The sequence below is a fragment of the Phaenicophaeus curvirostris genome, chromosome 25 (assembly GCF_032191515.1).
Source record: "Phaenicophaeus curvirostris isolate KB17595 chromosome 25, BPBGC_Pcur_1.0, whole genome shotgun sequence".
In the NCBI taxonomy this organism is placed as follows: Eukaryota; Metazoa; Chordata; class Aves; order Cuculiformes; family Cuculidae; genus Phaenicophaeus; species Phaenicophaeus curvirostris.
Window position 1 is genome coordinate 4,254,929 of NC_091416.1, and position 21,876 is coordinate 4,276,804.

At 46.9% G+C, this 21,876-nt stretch overlaps 2 protein-coding genes across 10 annotated transcripts in view; one reads left to right on the forward strand and one right to left on the reverse strand.

Moving 5' to 3' along the window:
* GLB1L2 (galactosidase beta 1 like 2) overlaps positions 1-16,894 on the forward strand; it is a 32,942-nt gene extending 16,048 nt beyond the window's left edge. The window contains exons 10-20 of one of the 2 annotated variants that reach the window (XM_069876345.1): positions 2,156-2,240; positions 3,181-3,318; positions 4,249-4,329; positions 4,536-4,642; positions 5,043-5,189; positions 5,757-5,828; positions 6,716-6,794; positions 8,235-8,322; positions 10,711-10,825; positions 11,748-11,864; positions 12,344-16,894. In XM_069876345.1, the coding sequence (XP_069732446.1) occupies positions 2,156-2,240; positions 3,181-3,318; positions 4,249-4,329; positions 4,536-4,642; positions 5,043-5,189; positions 5,757-5,828; positions 6,716-6,794; positions 8,235-8,322; positions 10,711-10,825; positions 11,748-11,864; positions 12,344-12,430 (1,116 nt within the window). In that variant the 3' untranslated portion in view covers positions 12,431-16,894. The remainder of the gene's footprint in view (positions 1-2,155; positions 2,241-3,180; positions 3,319-4,248; positions 4,330-4,535; positions 4,643-5,042; positions 5,190-5,756; positions 5,829-6,715; positions 6,795-8,234; positions 8,323-10,710; positions 10,826-11,747; positions 11,865-12,343) is intronic. The other variant, XM_069876346.1, reaches the window with a different exon arrangement.
* B3GAT1 (beta-1,3-glucuronyltransferase 1) overlaps positions 15,736-21,876 on the reverse strand; it is a 39,025-nt gene continuing 32,884 nt past the window's right edge. For all 8 annotated transcript variants that reach the window (XM_069876356.1, XM_069876355.1, XM_069876352.1 and 5 more), the window contains 2 exons: positions 17,502-17,619; positions 15,736-15,891 (listed from right to left, as the gene is read on the reverse strand). In XM_069876356.1, coding sequence (XP_069732457.1) covers positions 17,533-17,619 — 87 coding nt within the window. In that variant the 3' untranslated portion in view covers positions 15,736-15,891; positions 17,502-17,532. The remainder of the gene's footprint in view (positions 15,892-17,501; positions 17,620-21,876) is intronic.

A 21,876-nucleotide genomic window follows, 5' to 3' on the forward strand; every position in this document is an offset into this window, starting at 1 on the left:
TCCACAGTAACTTTACCAAATACCTTCCACAAGATGCAGTCCCAGGCTCTTTCTGCCTTCGCTGCAGCCCAGCCTACCTGGCAATTAGCAGTCCTCACTGCTGAAAAGCATTGAAATTTAATGTTGCTTCAGCGTTTTTTAACTCCTTCTGCTGTTGGAGATGTGAATCGGCACAAGGAACTGCCTGATGAACGCTTGATGTGCCAAGTACCATGATTGCATGATGAGGGAGTAGTGAGGGAATGACAAGTCTTGCTTTTTAGAGACAGATTCTATCTTTGCATCCTGTCCTTTTCTGTCCCTGTTGCTCTGCTTGCTCCAAATATCAGTCTGGAAAGATGTGAACAACTGACACCTGCCCCTGGCCGTGATCGATTCTCTTTTGATCTCTTCCCTTGGCTTTTGCCTGGACCGTGAAAGGAAACCTTGCAGCTGGCTTGCTGAACCTTGAATCCTGCTGCTTTATTTTGTTTTCTTTTCCTGTACCGAGGCTCTGCTGCATGGACTTTCACCTTCTTTAGGTCTTACAGAATTCCCCAACCCCTGGAAATGCACAGAAAGCTGCACCTTCCCCACCAGCTGAATGCAACGCAGACCAATAAAAGCAGCTCCTCCTTTGCCATGCTTTCTCATTACAAGATAGGAAGCCTGTCGTTTGTGTTTGTAAGGTTTATGAAGCTATATTATCTTTTCATTGTTTAATGTCTTTTATTCCAGAGGGTGATAAAACTCCTTTCGTTGACTCCTTTGCTGGAGGTGGATTAATTAAACATATTTCCAAGAGCTGGTCTGAACCTGGAACAATTAGATTATTACAGGCACCTGCAGTTGTTTTTTCCTAATGAAACATGAGTTTCTTTAATGCCACTTACCTCGGCTATTTCATGTGGCATCAGATAAAGCCCCAATCAAATAAAGGACAAAATTGCTTTGACTAGAAATAAATACCATGAGGAGGGAGTGCCAGGCAGGCTGAGCACACGCTGTCCTGTCCGGTGTGATGGGGCCCGGTGGAATTCAAAGGGAGCTGGCAAGCAATGACAAATGGGAAGCAATTGCTCTGTGTGCAGAGCCTTTTTTAATGAAGACCTAATTCCTGCAAAGGCTAATTCTTTCCTGCCAACACCATATGCAGCATTAAAAAGGCATTAAGCCGCTAAGGTCTGCTGTTCCTACCTTGGCAAGCACTGGCTGCAGTGCACCTGCAATCTCTCAGCTGGCAGTGGCGGGGCTGATAAGCAGACATTTATAAATGTGTATTTATGGCAGAAGCTAAACCGTGGCAGTTGGTTTGTCTTTTTGCTACATCTCTACCAAACAACAATATCCAGACCTGTTTGGTGTCACCCAGTTGTGTGCTGTGGTTTTTGCTTTCCGCCTAGTAGAGTTCTTCTCTGCTTTGCTCCCTGTTCTGGGCGCTGCACCTTCTTCCTCACTTGATCAGAGATCCTCAGCTGCTTTTATTCTTTTTTTTAATACCAACTTAGGAAGAAAACACTCTTGTTCGGTGTGACCAGCAGGAGTAGGGAACGCATCATCCCCTGTACTTGGTGCTGGTGAGGCCGCACCTCACATCCTGAGTTCAATTTTGTCCCCTCACTACAAGAAGGACATTGAGGGTCTGGAGTGCATCCAGAGAAGGGGAGCGGGGCTGGGGAAGGGGCTGGAGAACAGGGGTTCTAGGATCAGCTGAAGGACCTGAGGCTGTTTAGTGTGGAGAAGAGGAGGCTGAGAGGAGACCTTGTCCCTCTCTACAACTGCCTGAGAGGAGGTTGTGGTGAGGTGGGTGCTGGTCTCTTCTCCCAAGGGACAAGTGATAGGATGAGAGAAAACATCCTCAAGTTGCTCCAGGGGAGGTTTAGACTGCAGATTAGGAAAAATGCCTTTACTGACAGAATGATGAAGCCCTGGCAGAGGCTGCCCAGGGCGGTGGTGGAGTCTCCATCCCTGGAGGCATGAAAAAAGCATGTGGCACTTTGGGACATGGTTTAGTCGGCACGGTGGGGCTGGGCAGACGTTGGACTGGATGAACTTGGAGGTCTTTTCCAACCTCAGTGATTCTATGATGTGTTTGAACAATGCTTCTCTTTCCTAAAGGGATGAATGCGGGACTGCTCTGTCTCTGTTTTAACTCTTTGTTTGTCTTTTGGTGCAGAGGGATCAGCCAAAGATGGTGATGGAGTATTGGACCGGTTGGTTTGATAACTGGGGAGGGCCTCACTATGTCTTTGACGCAGATGGTGAGCACCCTACACTGTTCTTATCAATAAGGGGGTTTACTGCTCAGCAAACAGTGATGGGAAAACAACACACAACTTTTTGTCCTGCTGCAGTCTTTGTTTTGTGTGAGTCTTTGTAAGTGAATGATCTCACAGTGAGCTGGTCACATTGCTGTGCCTTGAGTTTTCTTTAGTAGTGAGTAATCAGCAGCTCTTTTTAAAATAAAACCTATATTTTTCTTTTCGCTCTCCAAAGAGGGACTCTCTACAGGGTGCAAAGAGCCAGGCATCTTCAGACATTGCTGTCAATGTGTGCTACAGCCTTGTGCCTCTCTGTTGATTTAAAAAATGCAGCACGGTGATTTAAATCATCTCTTTCCTCTCCTGAGGCAATCGAAATCCTTGAAGACTATTTATATTTTGTAAAAATGTCACAAGTTTCATGAAACCTCCACCCTAACGATGTTACTTGTCTAATGAATAAACACTCCTCATTAAGAGAGGGTTATTTTACATTGAAGGCAGACATGTGCTTAAAAAACAACAACCCAGAACCTCCAGTGCATGTACAGTACAGTGAAACAGAGCTGTGTGGGACTATTTTAGTGACTCTGTCATCCTCCTGCTATTGTCTTGGTAATCGGGTCAGTGGTGTGTTGAGTTTAGGAGTGACTGAGTAGTCCTTACAACTCTGCTGTTTAAAAACTCAATTCCTGCACAAATACGTGGGCTTTAGCCTTTTTCATTTACAGGAGAGGAATTTTTGAGTGTATTATTGTGTCCCTATAGATGTGCTGCCCTTACTGAGGGCAAAATACAAATCACAATACAAATAACTGTAATTACACAGGGGTGGCTGGCTGATGAGGACCAGAATGGTTGTGTTTCCTTTGAATTACTGGAAGAGCGTTAGCCTAACTTCTTTATCTGTGGCCTTCCTGGCGCTGCCCTTCCTTTACAGAAATGGTGAATACTGTAGCGAGCGTCCTCAAAATGGGAGCATCCATCAATCTCTACATGTTTCATGGAGGCACCAACTTTGGCTTCATGAACGGTGCTTTGGAGGCTGATGAGTACAAGTCGGATGTCACCAGTTACGGTGAGTTTTCTTGGCCGTGCACCGTGCAGCTCAGACTGCCCTTTGGGCTGGTTACGGGTGACAGAAGCCTTGGGAAGTGATCACTACAGCCATTTTGTCATGGAGAGATAAGTCGGAACATAGCTCGGAAGCAAATCCCTGTCGAAAAGGGGGCTTATATTAGCGTTTCTATTTCCAGCCCCATTCCAGGACCCTCTCCTGAACTGGGAGTAGAAGTTGCAGATGATGACTTTGTTTCGCATCATCTCCATTGTGACCCTTCTTTCTAGAGAAAGCTGGTCACCCAAGATACAGTTCTGTTCTTTAATTTTACCAAGTCCAGTTCCACTGTGGAGCTGTCTTCATCGCAACAGCCCCTTGTTAAAATTGTTAATTGCTGATTTATCCTGTGTGAAATTCTGGATACATGCAAATCCGATCTCTACAAGTACTTTGCTCCTTCTTGAGTGGCTCTTCTCCATATTAAAGGCTTGGAGTGATAAGACAAGGGGCAATGGGTATAAACTGGAGAGGGGCAGATTTAGACTAGACATAAGGAGGAATTTCTTCACAATGAGAGTGGGGAGGCGCTGGAACAGGTTGCCCAGCGCAGTGGTGGCTGCCCCATCCCTGGAGGAGTTCAAGGCCAGGTTGGCTGGGGCTTGGAGCCCCTGATCCAGTGGGAGGTGTCCCTGCCCATTACAGGGAGGTTGGAACTGGATGGGCTTTAAGGCCCCTTCCAACCTAAACTATTCTATGAATGATTCTATATTAAGCAGCTCTGTGCTTGTCTGACTACATTCACACAGATAAAAGTGCACAGGTTTCCATAACATAGACAGTGCCAAGGAAATTGTGTCTTAGGCTTTTACTTCTCTGATGACAGTGTATATGAAGGCTGTCCCAGAGTGGCGCTTATGTTATTTTAAAATATATGTGCTTCTTTTTCAGATTATGACGCTGTGCTGACAGAGGCCGGAGACTATACATCCAAATTTTTCAAGCTCCGACAGCTCTTCAGCAAGATCATTGGTAATTCTAAATCCAAGAACCAAACCAGTGTTCTAGCTACGGTGTTAAATCAATCTTTAAACCAGCCCTGTGACTCTTATTTGTTGGAGGCTATTTCAAAAGGGTGGGAGGGATAACTAGAGGAGATCCGGAGGAACCTTGAATCTGTGGTAGCTTTTATCATCTGAAATAATTGTTCTGTCTTTCCCTTTCTTTTTGCATCACAGGCCAGCCTCTTCCTCTCCCTCCTATGATTGAAAGCAAGGCGTCGTACGGTGCCATCCTGCTGCACCAGTATATCTCTCTCTGGGATGTGTTACCATCTCTTGTACAGGTACCACTGCTGATTTTAATGCTTCTCAGTACTAAAAGTCATCACCTCTGGAAAAGGCGTTTAATGTACTGGCTTGTTATCCATGAGGATAAAGCTGGGGAATGTTTTGTCAAGGACGTGCAAAGGAGGCAAATATTTTATCTCACCTATTTTATTGCTACTTCTGTTCTCTTGGAGTTCCAGTTTTGCAAGTCCTTGGCTTCCTTTTGTGGTGCTTTGTCTTCATTGCAGTAGCTTTTATAGAGTCCATAAGGTATTTTGGGTTGGAACAGGCCTCTGGAGGCTTACAGGGGGAATGTGCCTGTGGCAGAGCGGAACATCTACCTGAAAAAACTGCCTCTGTGTGGCCTGTCAGTGCTCAGAGGCCACTTCTACCATTAAATTTGTTTCTCCTTTGCAGCCCATTAAGTCAGAGCTTCCCATTAACATGGAGAATCTGCATCTAAATGACAGCAGTGGGCAGTCCTATGGATATGTGCTCTATGAGACTGTCATCTTTGGTGGTGGACATCTGCATTCAAGGGACCACATCCGTGACCGAGCACAGGTAAGGAACAGAGAGGACAACTGTGACTGACTAAACTTAGATGTAAATGCTTCAGTCTTGGCAGGAAATGGGTCAACCATGAAAGAATATATGAAGTTTTAGGCTAGAAGTGAGATTTGCTGGTTTTAGTTCTCAGCTAAGCCCAGGTTGCCCAGAGACATCGTGGTTGCCCCATCCCTGGAGGTCTTCAAGGACAAGTTGGATGGGGCTTGGAGCCCTGATCCAGTGGGAGATGACCCTGCCCATGGCCGGGGTTGGAACTGGATGGGCTTTGAGATCCCTTCCAACCCAACCCAACCCATTCCATCAGTCTACGATTGTAAAGCAGCTTGAGGTTCCGTTCTACTGAAACTTGCAATATACTTAAACATCAGAATCCTAGATGTTCTGAGAAATGTTATGAGTGGGTTTTTTCCCACCTACACTGAATCAGTGGCACAGTTACGAATGCTGATTTGTAGTTTCAAGAGACAATTTCCTCTCCAAATAGAGCTTCGGTAACCTGTGCAACAGAGGATTATAGTGTTATTGAGAAGTTCCTCTCCTCTCTTGTGCTCTCTTCTGCAGGTGTTTATTAACACCATGTATGTTGGTGAGCTGGATTACAACACAGTGGAGCTCTCTCTTCCTGAAGGACAGGTAACTGCTTGGGGCTTGCTCATAGGAATGGTAGGTGGATAATGGTGCCGAGACCACTGGAGAGGCACGGCTCTCAACAAGACATATCCCACCTAATCTATTTAACTCCTGGTGTGGTAACTTGGGAATGGTTGTTATACCCTAATTAGACACTATTTCACTAATGAAATACAGTGTTATTTCGCTGCTGAGTGACTATTTGTGATTGGGAAGTGGCTTTTGAGTACTTTTCCATAGAGACAATCCAAATCCTTGTAGTCCTTGCTGCACCAAATTTACCAGCCTTCCTGCTGCACCCACAGCTGTAGACATCGAGTACTGGTACCCTGTTTGTGCAGAGAAATCCATCTTCCTGAGGACAAAGTAGGTTTTAAGGGAGTTTTCGGGCTTCTGCACCTTTTGGTTCTCAAATGAAATGAGAGGGAATGTCAGTCTAGCTCTGAGAGCAGCCTTACCCTGGCAGAGGTGAGCAATGAGTACAGGTTTTCGATTGCATGGGGTGTCAGCAGAGCTGTGCACAGCTCCTAGGAGCAGGCGAGGGGGTGGGTGTACTGGTTGTTCTTACGACTTGTGGGAGAGCTCTGTGCCATGAGCCTGTGCGATGTCAAACTTCATTTCTGGTTCTGTGGGTGACAGCAACATGGTGCTTTAAAGTTCAACAGGAAAAAGCCAAAACTTTTATGAGATGGCTGGAACTGTTTGCAGGAGCCGAAAGAGAGGGGGACACCTTTTTGTCATGTAATCCAGAGTTTTAAACAGCTGCCAAAGGTGTTGGTGCCTTGTCCCTTCTTAAATACCGCTGCTGCCCTCTGCTAACCCAGCGATACGGCTGATACAGCATGTGCTGTGCACTGATCCAGCTGATGCTCTTTGGTTTTTTTTAACAGGGCTTCAGGCAGCTGAGACTTTTGGTGGAGAACCGCGGTCGTGTCAATTATGGCCTGGCTTTGAATGAACAGAGGAAAGGTGAGCAAAGCTCTTTGTTCTCAGACTGTCCTAGATAGTTCTCCTGAGTTCAGGCACTGTAGAGCCATCTTCCTTGCGTGCTTTACACAGAACCAAACTGAAGACCCAGTGTGGCTGTTGTAGTTGTAGCCAAGGCTGCCATCTGGGAGTCGGTAGGGAAGGGTCTGATGGAGAGAGCTTGTTGAAAACCTCAGTTCCTCACCTTCTGTCTAGAGTGGTCGTAGATGAAAAGCAGTGTCTGCCTGATGGCTTGCATTAAGCCTTCTTATTTTATAGGTACAATTAAACCCAGGTCTATCAATGAATCTGGTCATAGAATCATAGAGGCTGGTAGAGACCTCTAAGCTCATCCAGTCCAACTGTCAGCCCAACCCCACCGTGCCGACTAAACCATGTCTCAAAGTGCTGCGTCTACATGGTTTTTGAACCCCCTTTAGGGATGGAGACTCCACCCCTGCCCAGGGCAGCCTCTATGAGGGCTTCACCACTCTGTCAGCAAAGACATTTTTCCTAATATCCAATCTAAACCTCCCTGGCGCAACTTGAGGCCATTCTGATTCAGCTCTAGATGATGTTAGGGTACCCTTTTTCTTGCTCTGTGAACACGTTTCTTCCGAAGGAGAGAAGGAAAATACCTTTTTTAATCTGTTTTTTTTCCCTGCGAGTTTGGTATCAGAGGATTCGGACATTTAAAAACTCACACAGTATCAGGAGGAATGAACTGTTGAGCAGAACTTAGTCATGTGTCCAAGTCTGTCACACACAGTTGTGGAGCTGGAAGAGGGTGAAACCCCAGGGTTCTGTTTTTATGCAGAAACTACACTAACGGAGTCAGGGTGGTGACTGTACTAGTTTTATTTTACTGCAGAAGAGGTGTTTAAAGCCTCCGTGCTGCTTAGGCAGCCTCAGCTGCCATCCTGTAATTAGGAGGCTGGATTAGGACCCAGGCTTTGCCTGCTACATGGAGAATAACTTTATCTAAGAGGAGAATGCTAGAAGTAAATTACTTATTGAGGTGCTTTAAGATTCTTAGATGAAAAGCACTGGCTCAGTGCTGGCCATCAGTGCTTGCCCAGGTTCTATTTTGCTGTGCCTGTTACAGAAGTAGCTGATCTACTGCTTTAAAAAAAAATCTATACACGGACAGCTAGCTAAAAAAACAACAATAACAACAAAAACCCATCTGCTGCATGTGCCAATGATGTTTTCTGCTTGGAGGGTGTTTAACGGCTTGGTGAGTTGAAGCAAAGAAGAGAGTGGAGAGGCCAAAGTATAGTAATGTTCCCCACTCAATCTGGATGAGCAATGGGACCATATGGACTCTAATTCCATCGCACAATGTGGCTGCTTTCCATCTGCTGCTGCTCCTCGCATTCAAATAGGAAAATCTATCAGCTTTAGCTGTTTTTCAACTCTTCATTACCCCCATTGCTCTTGCAGGCCTAATTGGTGACGTCTTTTTGAACAAAACCCCCTTGAGGAACTTCAAGATTTACAGTCTGGAGATGAAACCTGGCTTCATGAAAAGGTTTGTGGGATTTAAACGTTTTTTCTTCCTTATTTGAACCAACTGTTTACCAGCAGTACAAAATCTAACAGCAGTTAAATGTGTCAGAAGGGCAACACAAGGTAAAAGTAAGCAGGTATGTTTGTGCTCTGGTAACTTACTTGATGATCCCTTTGCCCAAAATAGTGGGGAAAATTGTGCCACTTCATCTGTTATTTAGGAGTGAAATGTAATTTTCCTGTGGAGGATTTGAGAGTAGCACTGAAGAGAAGGACTTGGGGTGCTGGTGGATGAGAAGCTCACCATAAGCCACCAATGTGTGTTTGTAGCTCGGAAACCAACCACATGCTGGGCTGCATCCAAAGCAGTGGGACCAGGAGGGTGAGGGAAGGGATTCTGAGCATCTGCTCAGCTACTGTGAGACCCCACCAGGCGCCCTGCTTCCAGTTCTGGTGTCCCCAGCACAGGAAGGACATGGAGCTGTTGGAGCGAGTCCGGAGGAGGCCATGGAGATGATCCGAGGGCTGGAGCACCTTCCATACAAGGAGAGGCTGGAAGAGTTGGGGTTGTTCAGCCTGGACAAGAGAAGGTTCCGAGGAGAACTTAGAGCAGCTTCCAGTACTGAAAGGGGCTCCAAGAAGACTGGGATGGGGCTCTTGTTCAGGGAGTGCAAGGACAGGATGAGGGCAAATGGTTTTCAGCTGAAAGAGGGGAGATTGAGATGAGATCTTAGCAAGAAATGTTTTGCTGTGAGGGTGGGGAGGCCCTGGCCCAGGTTGCCCAGAGCAGTGGTGGCTGCCCCATCCCTGGAGGGGTTCAGGGCCAGGCTGGATGGGGCTTGGAGCCCCTGATCCAGTGGGAGGTGTCCCTGCCCATGGAACTGGACGGGCTTTGCGGTCCCTTCCAACCCAAACCATTCCCTGATTCTGTGGTTTAAATACTTCCTCGCAGCCTGCAGAGCAGGGTGAGATGGGGTAGGTAGGGTGTGGGTTACCCGCAGGGGTGGATCCCATCACACCTACACACTGGAGAAGTTCATATCTCTCTTGAAATTAGCAGTATGCCTGATATATTTAGTAATTCAAACACGCAAGGGACGGATTAATTCTAGGAAGCTACTAATAGTACATTAACAAGTCCAGATGGCTTCCTCTCTTTTAAGGCCACAATCCACAGAGACTATTTTCAGTTACGTGGTTAATACCAGCAAGCAACACATGTGCATCCCCCGAGACACCACAGCTCTGCGTTTTGTGTAGGAAGGAGAAATGTTTTTTAAAGAAAATAAAAAAAAACTCTACAGTTTGAAATTTCTAAGGACTATCTTACCAGGTTCTGGGGGGCCACTTGAAGGGGTTTTATGGATGGGGTAACCCGTACAACCTTTGACTGAAGGGTTTTAGAAGCGTATTTCCAGTGAGGAACATTAAAGCAAGCGAACGGCCGTGCCCAGACAGAAGCACAATTAGTCAACCCTGCCGTTAACTGGCATCAGACCAGCAGCAATGAAACACAATCAGCTTACAGTCACTGCGTAGGAGGATGGAGCGCGTGGCATTGTGAAAGGAATTGTCGTAGGCTTTTGGCTGAATAATTCAGTAGCAGTCAAGCTGCACTGGATCAATAACTCCCCGGAATCCAAGAGATGCAGTTCCTAAGGGTCGGAAGGAACATGTTCTGACAGAAGCTCAAGGCTTCTCTTGGACCTCTGCGGTCTTTATTTTCTCTTCTGTTTGTCACCTGCTCCCAAATTGTTGCCACACATAAGGAGTAATGCCAGATCACCCTTAATTTCTGCAGACTTACAGGGGTGCCCACGGCAGGGGGATTGGAACTGGGTAATCTTTAAGGTCCCTTCTGACCCAAACCATTCTATGATTCTATGGAGCTGTTGGAACAGGTCCAGAGGGGGCTACAAAGACAATCCGAGGGCTGGAGCACCTTCCATACAAGGAGAGGCTGGGAGAGTTGGGGTTGTTCAGCCTGGAGAAGAGAAGACTCCGAGGAGACCTTGGAGCAGCTTCCAGTACCTGAAGGGGCTGCAAGAAAGCTGGGGAGGGGCTGTTCACAAAGGCTTGGAGTGATAGGACAAGGGGCAATGGGTATAAACTGGAGAGGGGCAGATTGATACTAGACATAAGGAAGAATTTCTTCACGATGAGGGTGGTGAAGCCCTGGTCCAGGTTGCCCAGAGCAGGGGTGGCTGCCCCATCCCTGGAGGGGTTCAAGGCCAGGTTGGATTGGGCTTGAGCACCCTGATCCAGTGGGAGGTGGAAGGAAATAGAAAGTCTTGTTTTAACACCATCCACTGCCCATCATTAGCATTGGTTTGCGATGATCTTAAGACCAGTGTTGTGTATCTCTGTGATGCCTGGTGCTTCCCCGCTGTGATCGGTCCTTCTCTTACAGCTTGCGACACACTGCTGGGTGGAGCGCAGTCCCAGATTACTTTGTCGGTCCTGCTTTTTTTCGTGGGAGGCTGTGGATAGAGCATCAGCCACAGGACACTTTCTTGAAGCTACAGGCAAGTCCTCTTTTAATTCCCCCCACCCCCAATTTTTTCGTGATCATGTTTTTTTTATAAAGCTGATTAAGGAAAAACTTGAGTAATACCTCTGACTGAGCCATGTGTTATAGTCTCTAGTTTTGTAGCCTTCCACTGAGCTTGGAGAAAGAGAATTATTTGAGGGTGTAGAAGTCTTCTCAAGCTGGCAGATAATTCTGCTCAGTCTGTAATGGTGCTGGGGAGAAAACATGTGCAATGACCCTGCCGAGCTGCTAACGAGCAGTCTTTTTTATTGACATACAAATGCTATTTCTTTTCTTGTTGCAGAGGAGTAATAGGCACAAAAAATAAAGGAGATGCTAGTTTTATCCCTGCCTTCTCAATGGGGTATGAAAAGAGTCCCTTGTTTTTAGGCATGGCGTGAGAATTAGCCTTCACGTCTTCCTTCTGCGGGAGATTGCTGCTCTTGCATACAACTTAGGAGGAGATATTAAGTATTTTTGAACTTCCTCCTCCAATTTCGCTCCCTTAGAGCCAAGGTTCGTGCCAATCGTTGCTGTACTGCTCACGTTTCCATTTGTACTTTGTTATAAGTTATGCCAGTCAGTAGCAATACAGTATTTCTGTCACCTGGGAAATAGGTGAGGGGAGATGTTCTGTGCTGGGGAAGAAATAAAGATACTGTTCAAAAGGATGAAGTTTCCCCTACAAGCATGAATCATGAATTTTACATTTTTGAAAGCTTTATCTTTCTAATTAGTATATTAAGGGTAGCTCCTGTTCGACAGCGCTTACTTAAATGTTTGTGGCTTCAGGGAGTTGCACAGAGAAAGCAAGCAGAAAGCCTGCAGGAAGGGACCTGAAAGAACTGAGTTTCCTGTGGGGATGCTAACTAGCAATGTGGCTTCATCGGCAATTCCATGTACTGTCTTGGTTCTAGGGCTGGGAAAAAGGAGTTGTGTTTGTCAATGGTCAGAACCTGGGCCGCTACTGGAAGATTGGACCTCAGGAAACACTCTACCTTCCTGGCCCCTGGTTATGGAAAGGGAGCAATGAGGTGAGAGGCTTTGGTGGGACTTCTCTGTGCTTGTTAGTGTTATTAAAGAGCCTGTTCTGCGTCCTGTCCCAAAATGCTGGAGACATGCAGTGTATTAATTACTCGTCTCTCGCTGAAAACCAGCGCAACAGAGAGGAAAGGGACTGTTTTCTCCTAAGATCTGTGAAAATTAGGGCAGGTGCTGCTCTAAAGCTGACAATATTGCTCTGACAACGATTAAGACATGATGAGGATGGCAGCTAGACTTCAAAGCACTGAATCACATCCAAAATCAAGCCAAACCTGATTTGATGCTGGTTCATTTTCTGCATCGTGTGGTGCTGAAGAAGAATCACATTTACTGTTCAGACTCAGATTGATTGATCTCTTTAAGTGATGCTTCCTTCCCCTGCTGTGATCGTATGCCTTCTCCTCCTAAAAATATTTAAAGGAACTCAGCCTTTGTGTGAAGGAACTTTATATATCCCTCTCTTGTGCAGATTGTCATCTTTGAAGAACGCACTGCGGGACGGATAATCCAATCTGTCGACATCCCTTATTTGGGAAGAACTCAATACGTGGACTGAGGAGAGCTTCCTTCCCATGTTTGGTTCATCTTGAATATTCCTGGTTGCATGTCTGGGGACCCAGGCACTTGGGCATGATAATTTCCACTAGACCCAGGTAAAGGATTTACTCTTTGGCAGTAAGTTCAGAAGAGAAAACGGGCCCCGGAGGAACCAGAGGTGATTGTTTCATAGATGGATGTGGAAGCTCATCTCCCTGCACTACTGAGGACCCACAGCTTGGATGGCAGCGCATGATGTTACGGACTGTCTGGTGAATGTGGGGGAGTAAAGAGGTGCTGGAGGCAGGAGAGAGAGAGAGAAAGAGAGCACTCAGCTCCGCAGTGACTTTAAAAACGTGTTATTACTGGCCTCCTCGTTTTTATAATTAGATAGGGAGAAAATAGTTGGTGAACATATGAGTAACCAGGTGTGGAAAACCATTTTGTTGTGCTTCCAGGCAGAATTTAGCAACTCACTCTGCAAAGAGGCCATTACTCGTTCACTTGTTGGAAGCCGAGTTGGTTGTCAAATGACTTTAATTGGAGCTTTTTTCCCCCCACTAAGTTTAACTGTGGAGGTTGTTTCTCTCTCAACAAGGAAAAGAAAGTTTTCAAAAGTGAAATGTCTTTTGTTCCCTGTCAGATACCTCATTCTGTGTTAGGCCAGGCAGGAATGAGAGCTTCCAAGGAGGAGAAAAGGATAAGTTAATCTTCCACTCATCCCTCCACACATGCTCTGACCGTGAAGCTCTCGAAGATGAGATTCCCCCTTGTAAAATGGGCAGGGATCAGATTCTGGTTGGGGAAGAAATGAAGGGGTTGCAGCCATAGTTGCAAATGGGAGAGCACATTCTTACGTTCTAGTTAAACCTGATGGGAAAGCTTGGGATCCTAGCTCCTGTTTTCTTTTTTATCCCTCAAAACAGAAGCATGGGATTTAGGGAAATATGCCTTGTTTTCTTTTAACTCACCAGCTCCATAGTCACGGAGGAGCTGCCATCTCTTTAGGGGAGAGGAAGGGCTCGAGCTCAAGCTGCTAAACTGTTCAGAATCTCTGAGAAGTCTCTCAGCCCCTGCTTTCTATTCCAGTACCTGGAGGATTCAGGCTATGAGAGGAAGACCAAACATGTATGCTGTCTCTGATAATGGAGTTGCAGGGTATTCTGGTTCTTAGAAACCATAATTTTATTTAACAAATTTAAATACAGTTTGTTTAAAACTGAGAACAGACAGTGCAGCTGTGATACACTCCATCCTGGCCAGAGCTGGTCTTACTGAACATCCAATATCCCTGCTCCCCAGGACCTCAGTAGCCTCTCTGCAAGCTGGGAAGGCCCAGGTTCATGTGACCAACTTTGAGGAGAGTGGAGCGTATTTGCAGGGTTGTGTTCAGGACTCGATCCTTTGCATTATTCTGGAAGTTATTTCCTTCCACGGAAGGGAAGGTTGCAACCCAGCAGGGACTGGAATTCAGATCAGTGAAACAAAACATGCAGCTCAGGAGAGGACAGCAGTTAGGAACTGTTTAAATGGTACGAAAACGTTGTAGTCCTTTAAAAATGTCTCTTTCCACTCTAAGGTTTGCAGACTGAGGTGACCTGGGGAGGCTAGTACAGTAACAGAATAAATCTGCTGGAGTGCAGAGAGCTACTGGTTTAATACACGATAACAACACCCGTTCTCATAGAGCAGTCGGCGGCCGTGACCATCAAATCCTTTCTATCCAAGAAGCGCTTCAGCCAATGCATCTAAAGGAACACTTTTATAAAGGCTATGTAGCAAGGCTTCTGGGACTGGGAATTAAAGAATGCAGCTTTTCCCCAGTGGGTTTGATACACGGTGGGAGAAAATAACTTAAAAAAAAAAAGCTTTTTTTTTAAAACACAATGCCATGAATCCGAAGGGAGGCTTCTGCACTGTGAAGCAAACCATCAAATCTATAGCATTTTAATAGTTCTATGTGTTAGGGTGAAAAATAACCAAGTCTATTTCCAGGTTTACATTTTTTTCCCTCAATTCAAAGGTAAAATTGTGCTTCAGAGCTTTTTGAAAGAATTGGGGCAGTGGGGGCTGATCAAAGGTTTGGCAACAACTGTGAGGGGGGAGGCAAGTTTTTGTTTCCTATCACAGGGCTGGAGGCAGGGAGAAGGGGGATGTTGTACCTCTAATTTCTTCCTCAGCAAGTCTGTCAATCTCAAATACAGAGTCAACCAGGGGTAGGAGCACCCAGGTTCCTCTTCTGCATTGCTCAGTGCTGTGTCTCGCTGAGAAGCAAAACGGTTCCATCAGAGAACACCCTCGCATCAGTGCTACCCTGGTCCTTTGATGCTACAGAACAGGGAAGAGGCAACCAATGAGTTTTTCACCCTACTTCAAGCCAGGTGCTGAACCAGAGCACTAAGCACAGGATGCCCTCACAAGGGTGCTGCTCTATCCATCAGAATTGCATTCTCTAACTGCTTTTCATGCCAGTAGCTCTGCAGTCGCGTGGCATGGCCTTGAAAAAGGGGCTAGGGCTGAAGGATACATTCAGTAGAACGGTAGATGCTCTAAATTCAGCTTTTATCATTCAATCCCTAGTTTTAAGCAGTTAACTTTGTTTTTTTTTTTAAAGTGGGATTTTGTCTTTATGGAGGAGCACCCTTCAGAGAATCCACCTAATGCTCGCGTGAGCCAAATGATGTCTAAACAGAACCAAGATCTGAGCCTGGATGAAGTATTATGGTGTAGGGCCACAGCGATATCATTGAAACCCACTTACAATTATTTTAGCGTGAATGAATAGACAACCACATGCTGTAAACATAACTGCATCCAGAGGTATCTCAGCACCCTCTAAAACATGAAAGTAATGAAGGGAAGGAGAGGGAATACGAAGAGAATAGAGATACCTAATGGGTTGGTTCTAACCTGCCTTGCTTTTCACCCTCCTCCAAACCCCTCCTGTCTTGTGCAGCGTAAGAAACACTGATGAAAATAGGTTTGAAATTAAGGGCTAAGGTGCCATCTCGGAAGGCAGCTGTCCCCTCCACGGACAGAGCTGCGTAGGCTGTTGCACACATAGCCCCAAGGTACGTGTGTCTCCAGAAAAACAAGTCCTCGGGGCCAACACTCTGCTGTGGGCATTCTCACCCTTGCTTCCAGGTCCTGTAAAACAGCCCTCGGTCCGGACTGCTCTTCCAGCTGTGTCTTCAGTGCATCGTGCCCTGCATGCACTTCTCCCAAACCCAGCATCTCGCGAGGCAGCTGGTCTTGTACCAAAGTTGATGTCAGTCCTGTATTTTACTGTGCTTTTTCTCCACCTCCAGAGCGTCTGGTTCTGCTCAGAGTCCAGGAGGAAGGGCAGGGGAATCCGGGTAGTTTATGTATGCAGTGTTGCTTGTTTTCAGTACACTAAAACTCTTGGAAGTCAGCACAGCTCCTGGCTACTGCACGTCTGGCGTGGAGAGAAACCTTGCAGGCTGTGCATGAAGAAATCTTCTGCAAGAGAGACACAACCAGCATGTATATTACCCTTTTGCCTCGCTGCAGTTAGCTGCCACCCCTTGGAAAGATCCCAAAACCCATCTCAGCTCGCAGATCTGTGAGTACTGCTGCTAGGCAACTGGGTGCTGGTGAAAAGCAGTTGTGACAGCGCTGAAGAGCTATGGCCTCACTGCAAAGCTGCTATATATAGAGCAAATAATGTGCAGCGCAGGCTTTCCTCTGCTGTCCTGCCAAGGGGCTGCAAAGGCAGGTCACTGCAGCAGGCAGGGCTCCGTCCTCTTCGCCCGAGGCAGTGTGCTATAGGAGAGCTCGTTACTGTTAAAAATACACTGCTGCTGAGCAAATCTACCCCTTTCCTTTTACTTCTCTCTATTTGAGAGGGAAAGAGAACAAGCAGCAACCTTCTCTCCCCTCCAGGCCTGGTTCTACATTCCAGTTAAAGGGAATTGTGGGTTTATTTTTTTTTTCCCCCATAATAATGAAGAGCAGCAACATAGGCTGGATACAGATAGAAGTAAACAGCCCATCCTTCACTCCAGCAAACCAATTGCAGAGCATGCTCCTGAAGTGCAGAAGATGAAACACATCGTGATGTGCAGGTAATTAAAGGTGAGAAGCCAGGGCACAGACAAATGAGCAGGGAATCAGCCATCAATGCGCGTGTTCCTTCCTCTCCACTGCAGAAGACTCTGTGTGCTCACCTTCAGTAAACAAATACCTTGTGTAAGGTTTATTCCACAACCTACCTTGCTCAGCACTGAGTTTATATGGCTTTGATGTGGATATAAATTAAATTCTTCCCTAGGTGAAAGCTTCTGCCTGACTTAAAAATGCCTTTACTGACATTGCTGTAGCTTTCCTTAAGTGTTTGCAGGGGGATGAATCCACATCATTCACCCTCACACTTCAGCTATATTCATACAATAATAAGGCCACCTTCTTGTTTCGACGGGGGTTTGAGGCTTTCAGCAATGTAACTTCTGCCTAAACTCTCACTCCCTGGATTTCTCTTCCTCCCAGCCTGTCACCAGGGCTAGAGAAGAGAAGGCACTGGGGAGACATTAAAGCAGCTTCCAGTACTGAGAGGGGCTCCAGGAAAGCTGGGGAGGGGCTCTTAATCAGGGAGGGCAGGGATAGGACGAGAGGCAATGGTTTTCAGCTGAAAGAGGTGAGACTGAGATGAAATCTTAGGGAGAAACGTGTTCCTGTGAGGGTGGGGAGGCCCTGGCCCAGGTTGCTCAGAGCAGTGGTGGCTGCCCCATCCCTGGAGGGGTTCAAGGCCAGGTTGGATGGGGCTTGGAGTCCCTGATCCAGTGGGAGGTGTCCCTGTCCATGGCAGGGGGTTGGAACTGGATGATCATTAGTTCTTTCCAACTCAAACTAACCCATGATTGTATGGTTTCCCCTTTAGCAGCTTGTCTTAAAGAAGAGAGATGAATGAATTGTCTCAAGAGGTTCTGTAGTAAAGGAAGGCCAGACACGTGGAAGATGGAAATTAAAAAGCAGATCTAAAAGAGCTGTTTATTTTTTTTCCCTGTCATTATCTAGTATTTACTTTTTTTTACCACTCATCCTCATTACTGTTCCCAAACATGGGACCTTACCTGGTGTTGGTCTCCGCTCAGCCATGCACAGTCAGATTTCCACGTTGGGATCTGTGAATCCTTTCTTCCCCTCATTCACCAGCACAGGCTTTTCTGTCCTCGTGTGCCAGACTAAAATCTGAAAAAGCCAACAGAAGTCATTAGCTGCATCTCTTCGCCGCACTAACAAATATTCTTGCACATTAAATCAATAGTGCAATTTAACCATCTACCCTGGAGCCTAATGGCGCATTCACAGCCGAAAGGAGGTTTGCATAAAACTTCATTTAGGCAGGCCTGCTGCTATCCAAAATGCACAGTGCACAGAAATTACCCATTATACAGTGTACTGTCGTGGGACATTAACCTGCTCCTTCCATGTAGTTATCAACCATCTTCCTCAAAAGGCTCATCAGCCTTTTCAGTGATGTAAAGCATAACCAGAGAACCACAGGCATGTTTTCCCATAGATCAAGTTCTTTCCTCCGGTTCCTGGTTATCGCATCCTTGGCCAGTGTGGAGTCCTTTGCTAGGCTAGGTGTGGAAATGCAGATTCTTGTCACTTCAGGTCCTGTCGTGACTCGTGCATTAGAGGGAAGAGGCAATGACACCGAGCCCCACCAGCTGCTCCAGCTGTCACTATTGCCTTTGGTTGTGTGAAATATTAAGATGGATTTTTCAGCGCATCTCTGAAAATCCATTACTGGAGAGAAGACATCAGGCTGCACTCTAACCTCACCATCACTTCTTTTTGACTTTTAAAGAAAGATGTGAGAGTGACAGTGGTCTGAGAAGCACTTACTGCTGCTCCGGGTCTCTCTCGTAATCTCTGCTGTCTCAGAGCTGCAAGACACAGGAGTTGGTTACAGAACTCCCTTCCTCCCCCGTGCTCTGGGCTGGACACAGCCCTCTTACAACCCAGCAAGCATTAGTCTAGCAGATCACCTCGAAAAACCACTATGCATTTCCTCTGAAATCATATAATCATAGAAGAATACAATAGTTTGGGTTGGAAGGGTCCTTAAAGATGATCCAGTTCCAACACTCCTGCCATGGATCCAGTTGCTCCAAGCCCCATCCAACCTGGCCTTGAACATCTCCAGGGATGGGGCAGCCACAGTTTCCCTGGGCACCCTGTTCCTCACCACTCATAGGGAAGAAATTCTTCCTAATGTCTAGCCTAAACCTGCCCCTCTCTACTTTATTTTTTTGGGTCTGTGTTGCCAGCTGCTGTTCTGTACCAGGTACGATGCATCACATCGCTCTAAACCCCCTCTCTAACTTGCTTACAACAGACCTGAAGCTCCTACTAAAAGCTTCCCTCAGTCCTAGCAGCAAACGTTGATCAACGTCTGTGAGGGAGTACTGGGAAAAATATAATTGAACATGTGGTCTAACGTTTTTGGAGGGAGGGTGGAGTATCATAGCTAAGGAGTTTCTCCTAGCTGTGCTCTGCTGCTGGCACAGACCCTTCTGGAAGCTGTTTAATGTATTGCTCCCTGCACTGGGCTCAATTATACTTATTGCTTTGCTCCTAGAACCTGGATTGCTGGGAGCAGCTTTATCCCTTCAGAGCTGTGGTTTCCTGCTTCCCTTCACCTGTTCCCATTGATATTTCCTACCTTGCAGGGGTTTCCCTCGTGTTGCTATGACAATACTGCACATTTAATCCAAGTATCTGCAAAGCATTTCATCCCTGATCCCTGCTTTTCTCAAAACCGAGGGCATGTTCTGTTTTTAAAGGATGAACAAAGGATTTTTCAAACCCTTCTGGTTAAATAGGAGCAACCCCTGCCTTCCCATGACCAAATTTGTCTCTGATGTGAGCAGTCACCTATGCAGGATTTAAACCTCGCCTGCTAATACTAAAGCAGTAGAGACCAGCTGCTGTCTGGAGTGGGTCCAAAAAGCCATTTCATCGATCCCCACAACCACTTCAAAGCCCGCTCATCAAAGTTAGCCTTTATTAGAGTCCTCCTCACCCGCCGCAGCAACGCCGCTGCGATCACTGTGTTACCTCCCTATGAAGAGGCAAAACCAAACAGCTCTGTACAAGTGGCTCTCAGTGCTCTGCCAGCACCAGTTGTGAGCTCCTCATCCCATGAACGGAATGTATAAACCTTAATAGGGCCCAGGTGCTAGAAAAATCTTGTAGCCAATTCTCCTTTGCAGCAGGAGCAGGTAAGAGCTCTTTCTGCTTCTGACACATAAACACTCAGCCCTGCTGATGGCCGAGGGCTGCGCTCTGCGCTCCTTAACCAGCAAACCACAACTGCACCTTATTTGCTTTTCTTTAAACTTCGGCATTGTTAAATCCAAGAGCCAAAAAAGGCAGTTATATTAAATCAACTAAAATGGACCAATTCTCAGAGTTTGCATCTCGATACAGCAGCTCCTACCCTTTTCCATGCTGTGCTCTTCAACGTGGGAGAGAGATCACCATTTAGTAGAGAAACACCTGCTTTTCCTCTCAGCCAATTGCTTGATTCTTTTCCCACAAGCACGGTGTTTGTTTTACACCTCAGGGAAGCTCTGGCTTGTGCAAAAAGTACAGCTTGTGAGGGATTAAACCGCGAGGGGGACCAAGTACTTGACTTCCCCTGAGCAGTAGTTTCATATGTGGCACCTGAGGGAGTCCCCTTTAAAAATCTCTGCTGCTGCAAAACACTTCCAGTCATTTATAGCCTTGCTGTGGAGGAGACTGAGAGGAGACCTCATCACGCTCTGCAGCTTCCTCACAAGGGGAGGAGGAGGAGCAGGCGCTGAGCTTTTCTCTCTGGACCTGAGGGAATGGCAGGAAGATGCACCAGGAGACGGTTGGGTTGGACATTAGAAGGTTTTTCCCGCAGAGGTGCGGTGGAGCCCTGGAACAGCTCCCAGGGAAGCAGTCACAGCACCAAGCCTGACAGTATTCCAGAAGACATTGGTCAACACCCTCAGCCCCACAGTGTGAATGTTGGGGTGTCCTGTGCAGGGACAGGAGCTGGACTGGATGGTTCTTGTGGGTCCCTTCCAACTCAGTACATTCTATGATTCTATAACCCTCTGCAGGGGGTTCCAGTAACTTATTTGAAGTGGAGACCACACAACGCAAAGAAATACCAAGCTGTGACGACAGATTTGCTTCCTCTCAGCTTGCGCTAAAGCAGATTTCTGCAGGCTCTGTTGGGCATCGTGGAGGCCCTCTTCTCCCAGAAACACATGCAGTGGTATAAAAACTAAAGATTGCTTCTCTTGCTTTTCTCATACGTTGAGAGAATTGTGGCCACTGCTATTAAACGAGCCAAGGCTCCAACAGTAACCTTCAACTGTGCAATTACACAATGGTACTTTGTGATGGGTATTATATGCAAAATATGCAGGACCACAAGGGAAGGAATCATAGAATCACCAGGTTGGAAAAGACCCACCGGATCATTGAGTCCAACCATTCGTATCAAACACTAACCCATGTCCCTCAGCGCCTCGTCCACCCGTCCCTTAAATCCCTCCAGGGAAGGTGACTCAACCCCCTCCCTGGGCAGCCTCTGACAGTGCCCAATGACCCTTTCTGTGAAATATTTTTTCCTAATGTGCAGCCTGAACCTCTCCTGGTGGAGCTTGAGGCCATTCCCTCTCGTCCTGTCCCCTGTCCCTTGGGAGAAGAGCCCAGCTCCCTCCTCTCCACAACCTCCTCCCAGGGAGTTGGAGAGAGCAATGAGGTCTCCCCTCAGCCTTGTCTTCTCCAGGCTGAACACCCCCAGCTCTCTCAGCCGTTCCTCATAAGGCCTGTTCTCCAGCCCCCTCACCAGCTTCGTTGCTCTTCTCTGGACTCGTTCCAGAGCCTCAACAAGGGTGAGAGTGGTCAAATTTGAGCTGTTGCAGCTGCAGCACGGATCTGAAGGTCCACTGTGCAGGCAGCCAGCGCTGCAAACCCCAAACTGCTCTGACGTAAATGACAGCTCTCAGCTGTGGTACAGGAGATGGCATTGGCACGACAGTTTTGGTGATGAATCAGGACGGGACAAGGCCAAAAGAGCCCTCCAAGTGCTGCACATCTGTCATAAAAATCAATGGTGTCTTCACCGGTGTGAAGCTGAACCAGCTGGCACCCCGCAGCCAGGGTACCGACCGCTCACTGCAGACCCCTGCTCTCGAGCCCACGTGAAAAGAGGAGCCTGATCTCAGGAACAGTCTGACTGCAACAGAGGACAGATCTGCTCCATCCGTACCCTACTGCTCTGCCCCTGTGAGGCAAAGAACACAAACCGCTTGTGACGCCGATTCCCTCGCCTGCCATATGTAGCACCAGGATAAAATCAGGAGGAAGCAAAGCACGGCGTTATGAAGCCTTCTTGCCTCAGGCTGGCGTTTTCCCTCTCTCCTGCCCATTCCGAGCCAGTTTTAGATCTGTGAC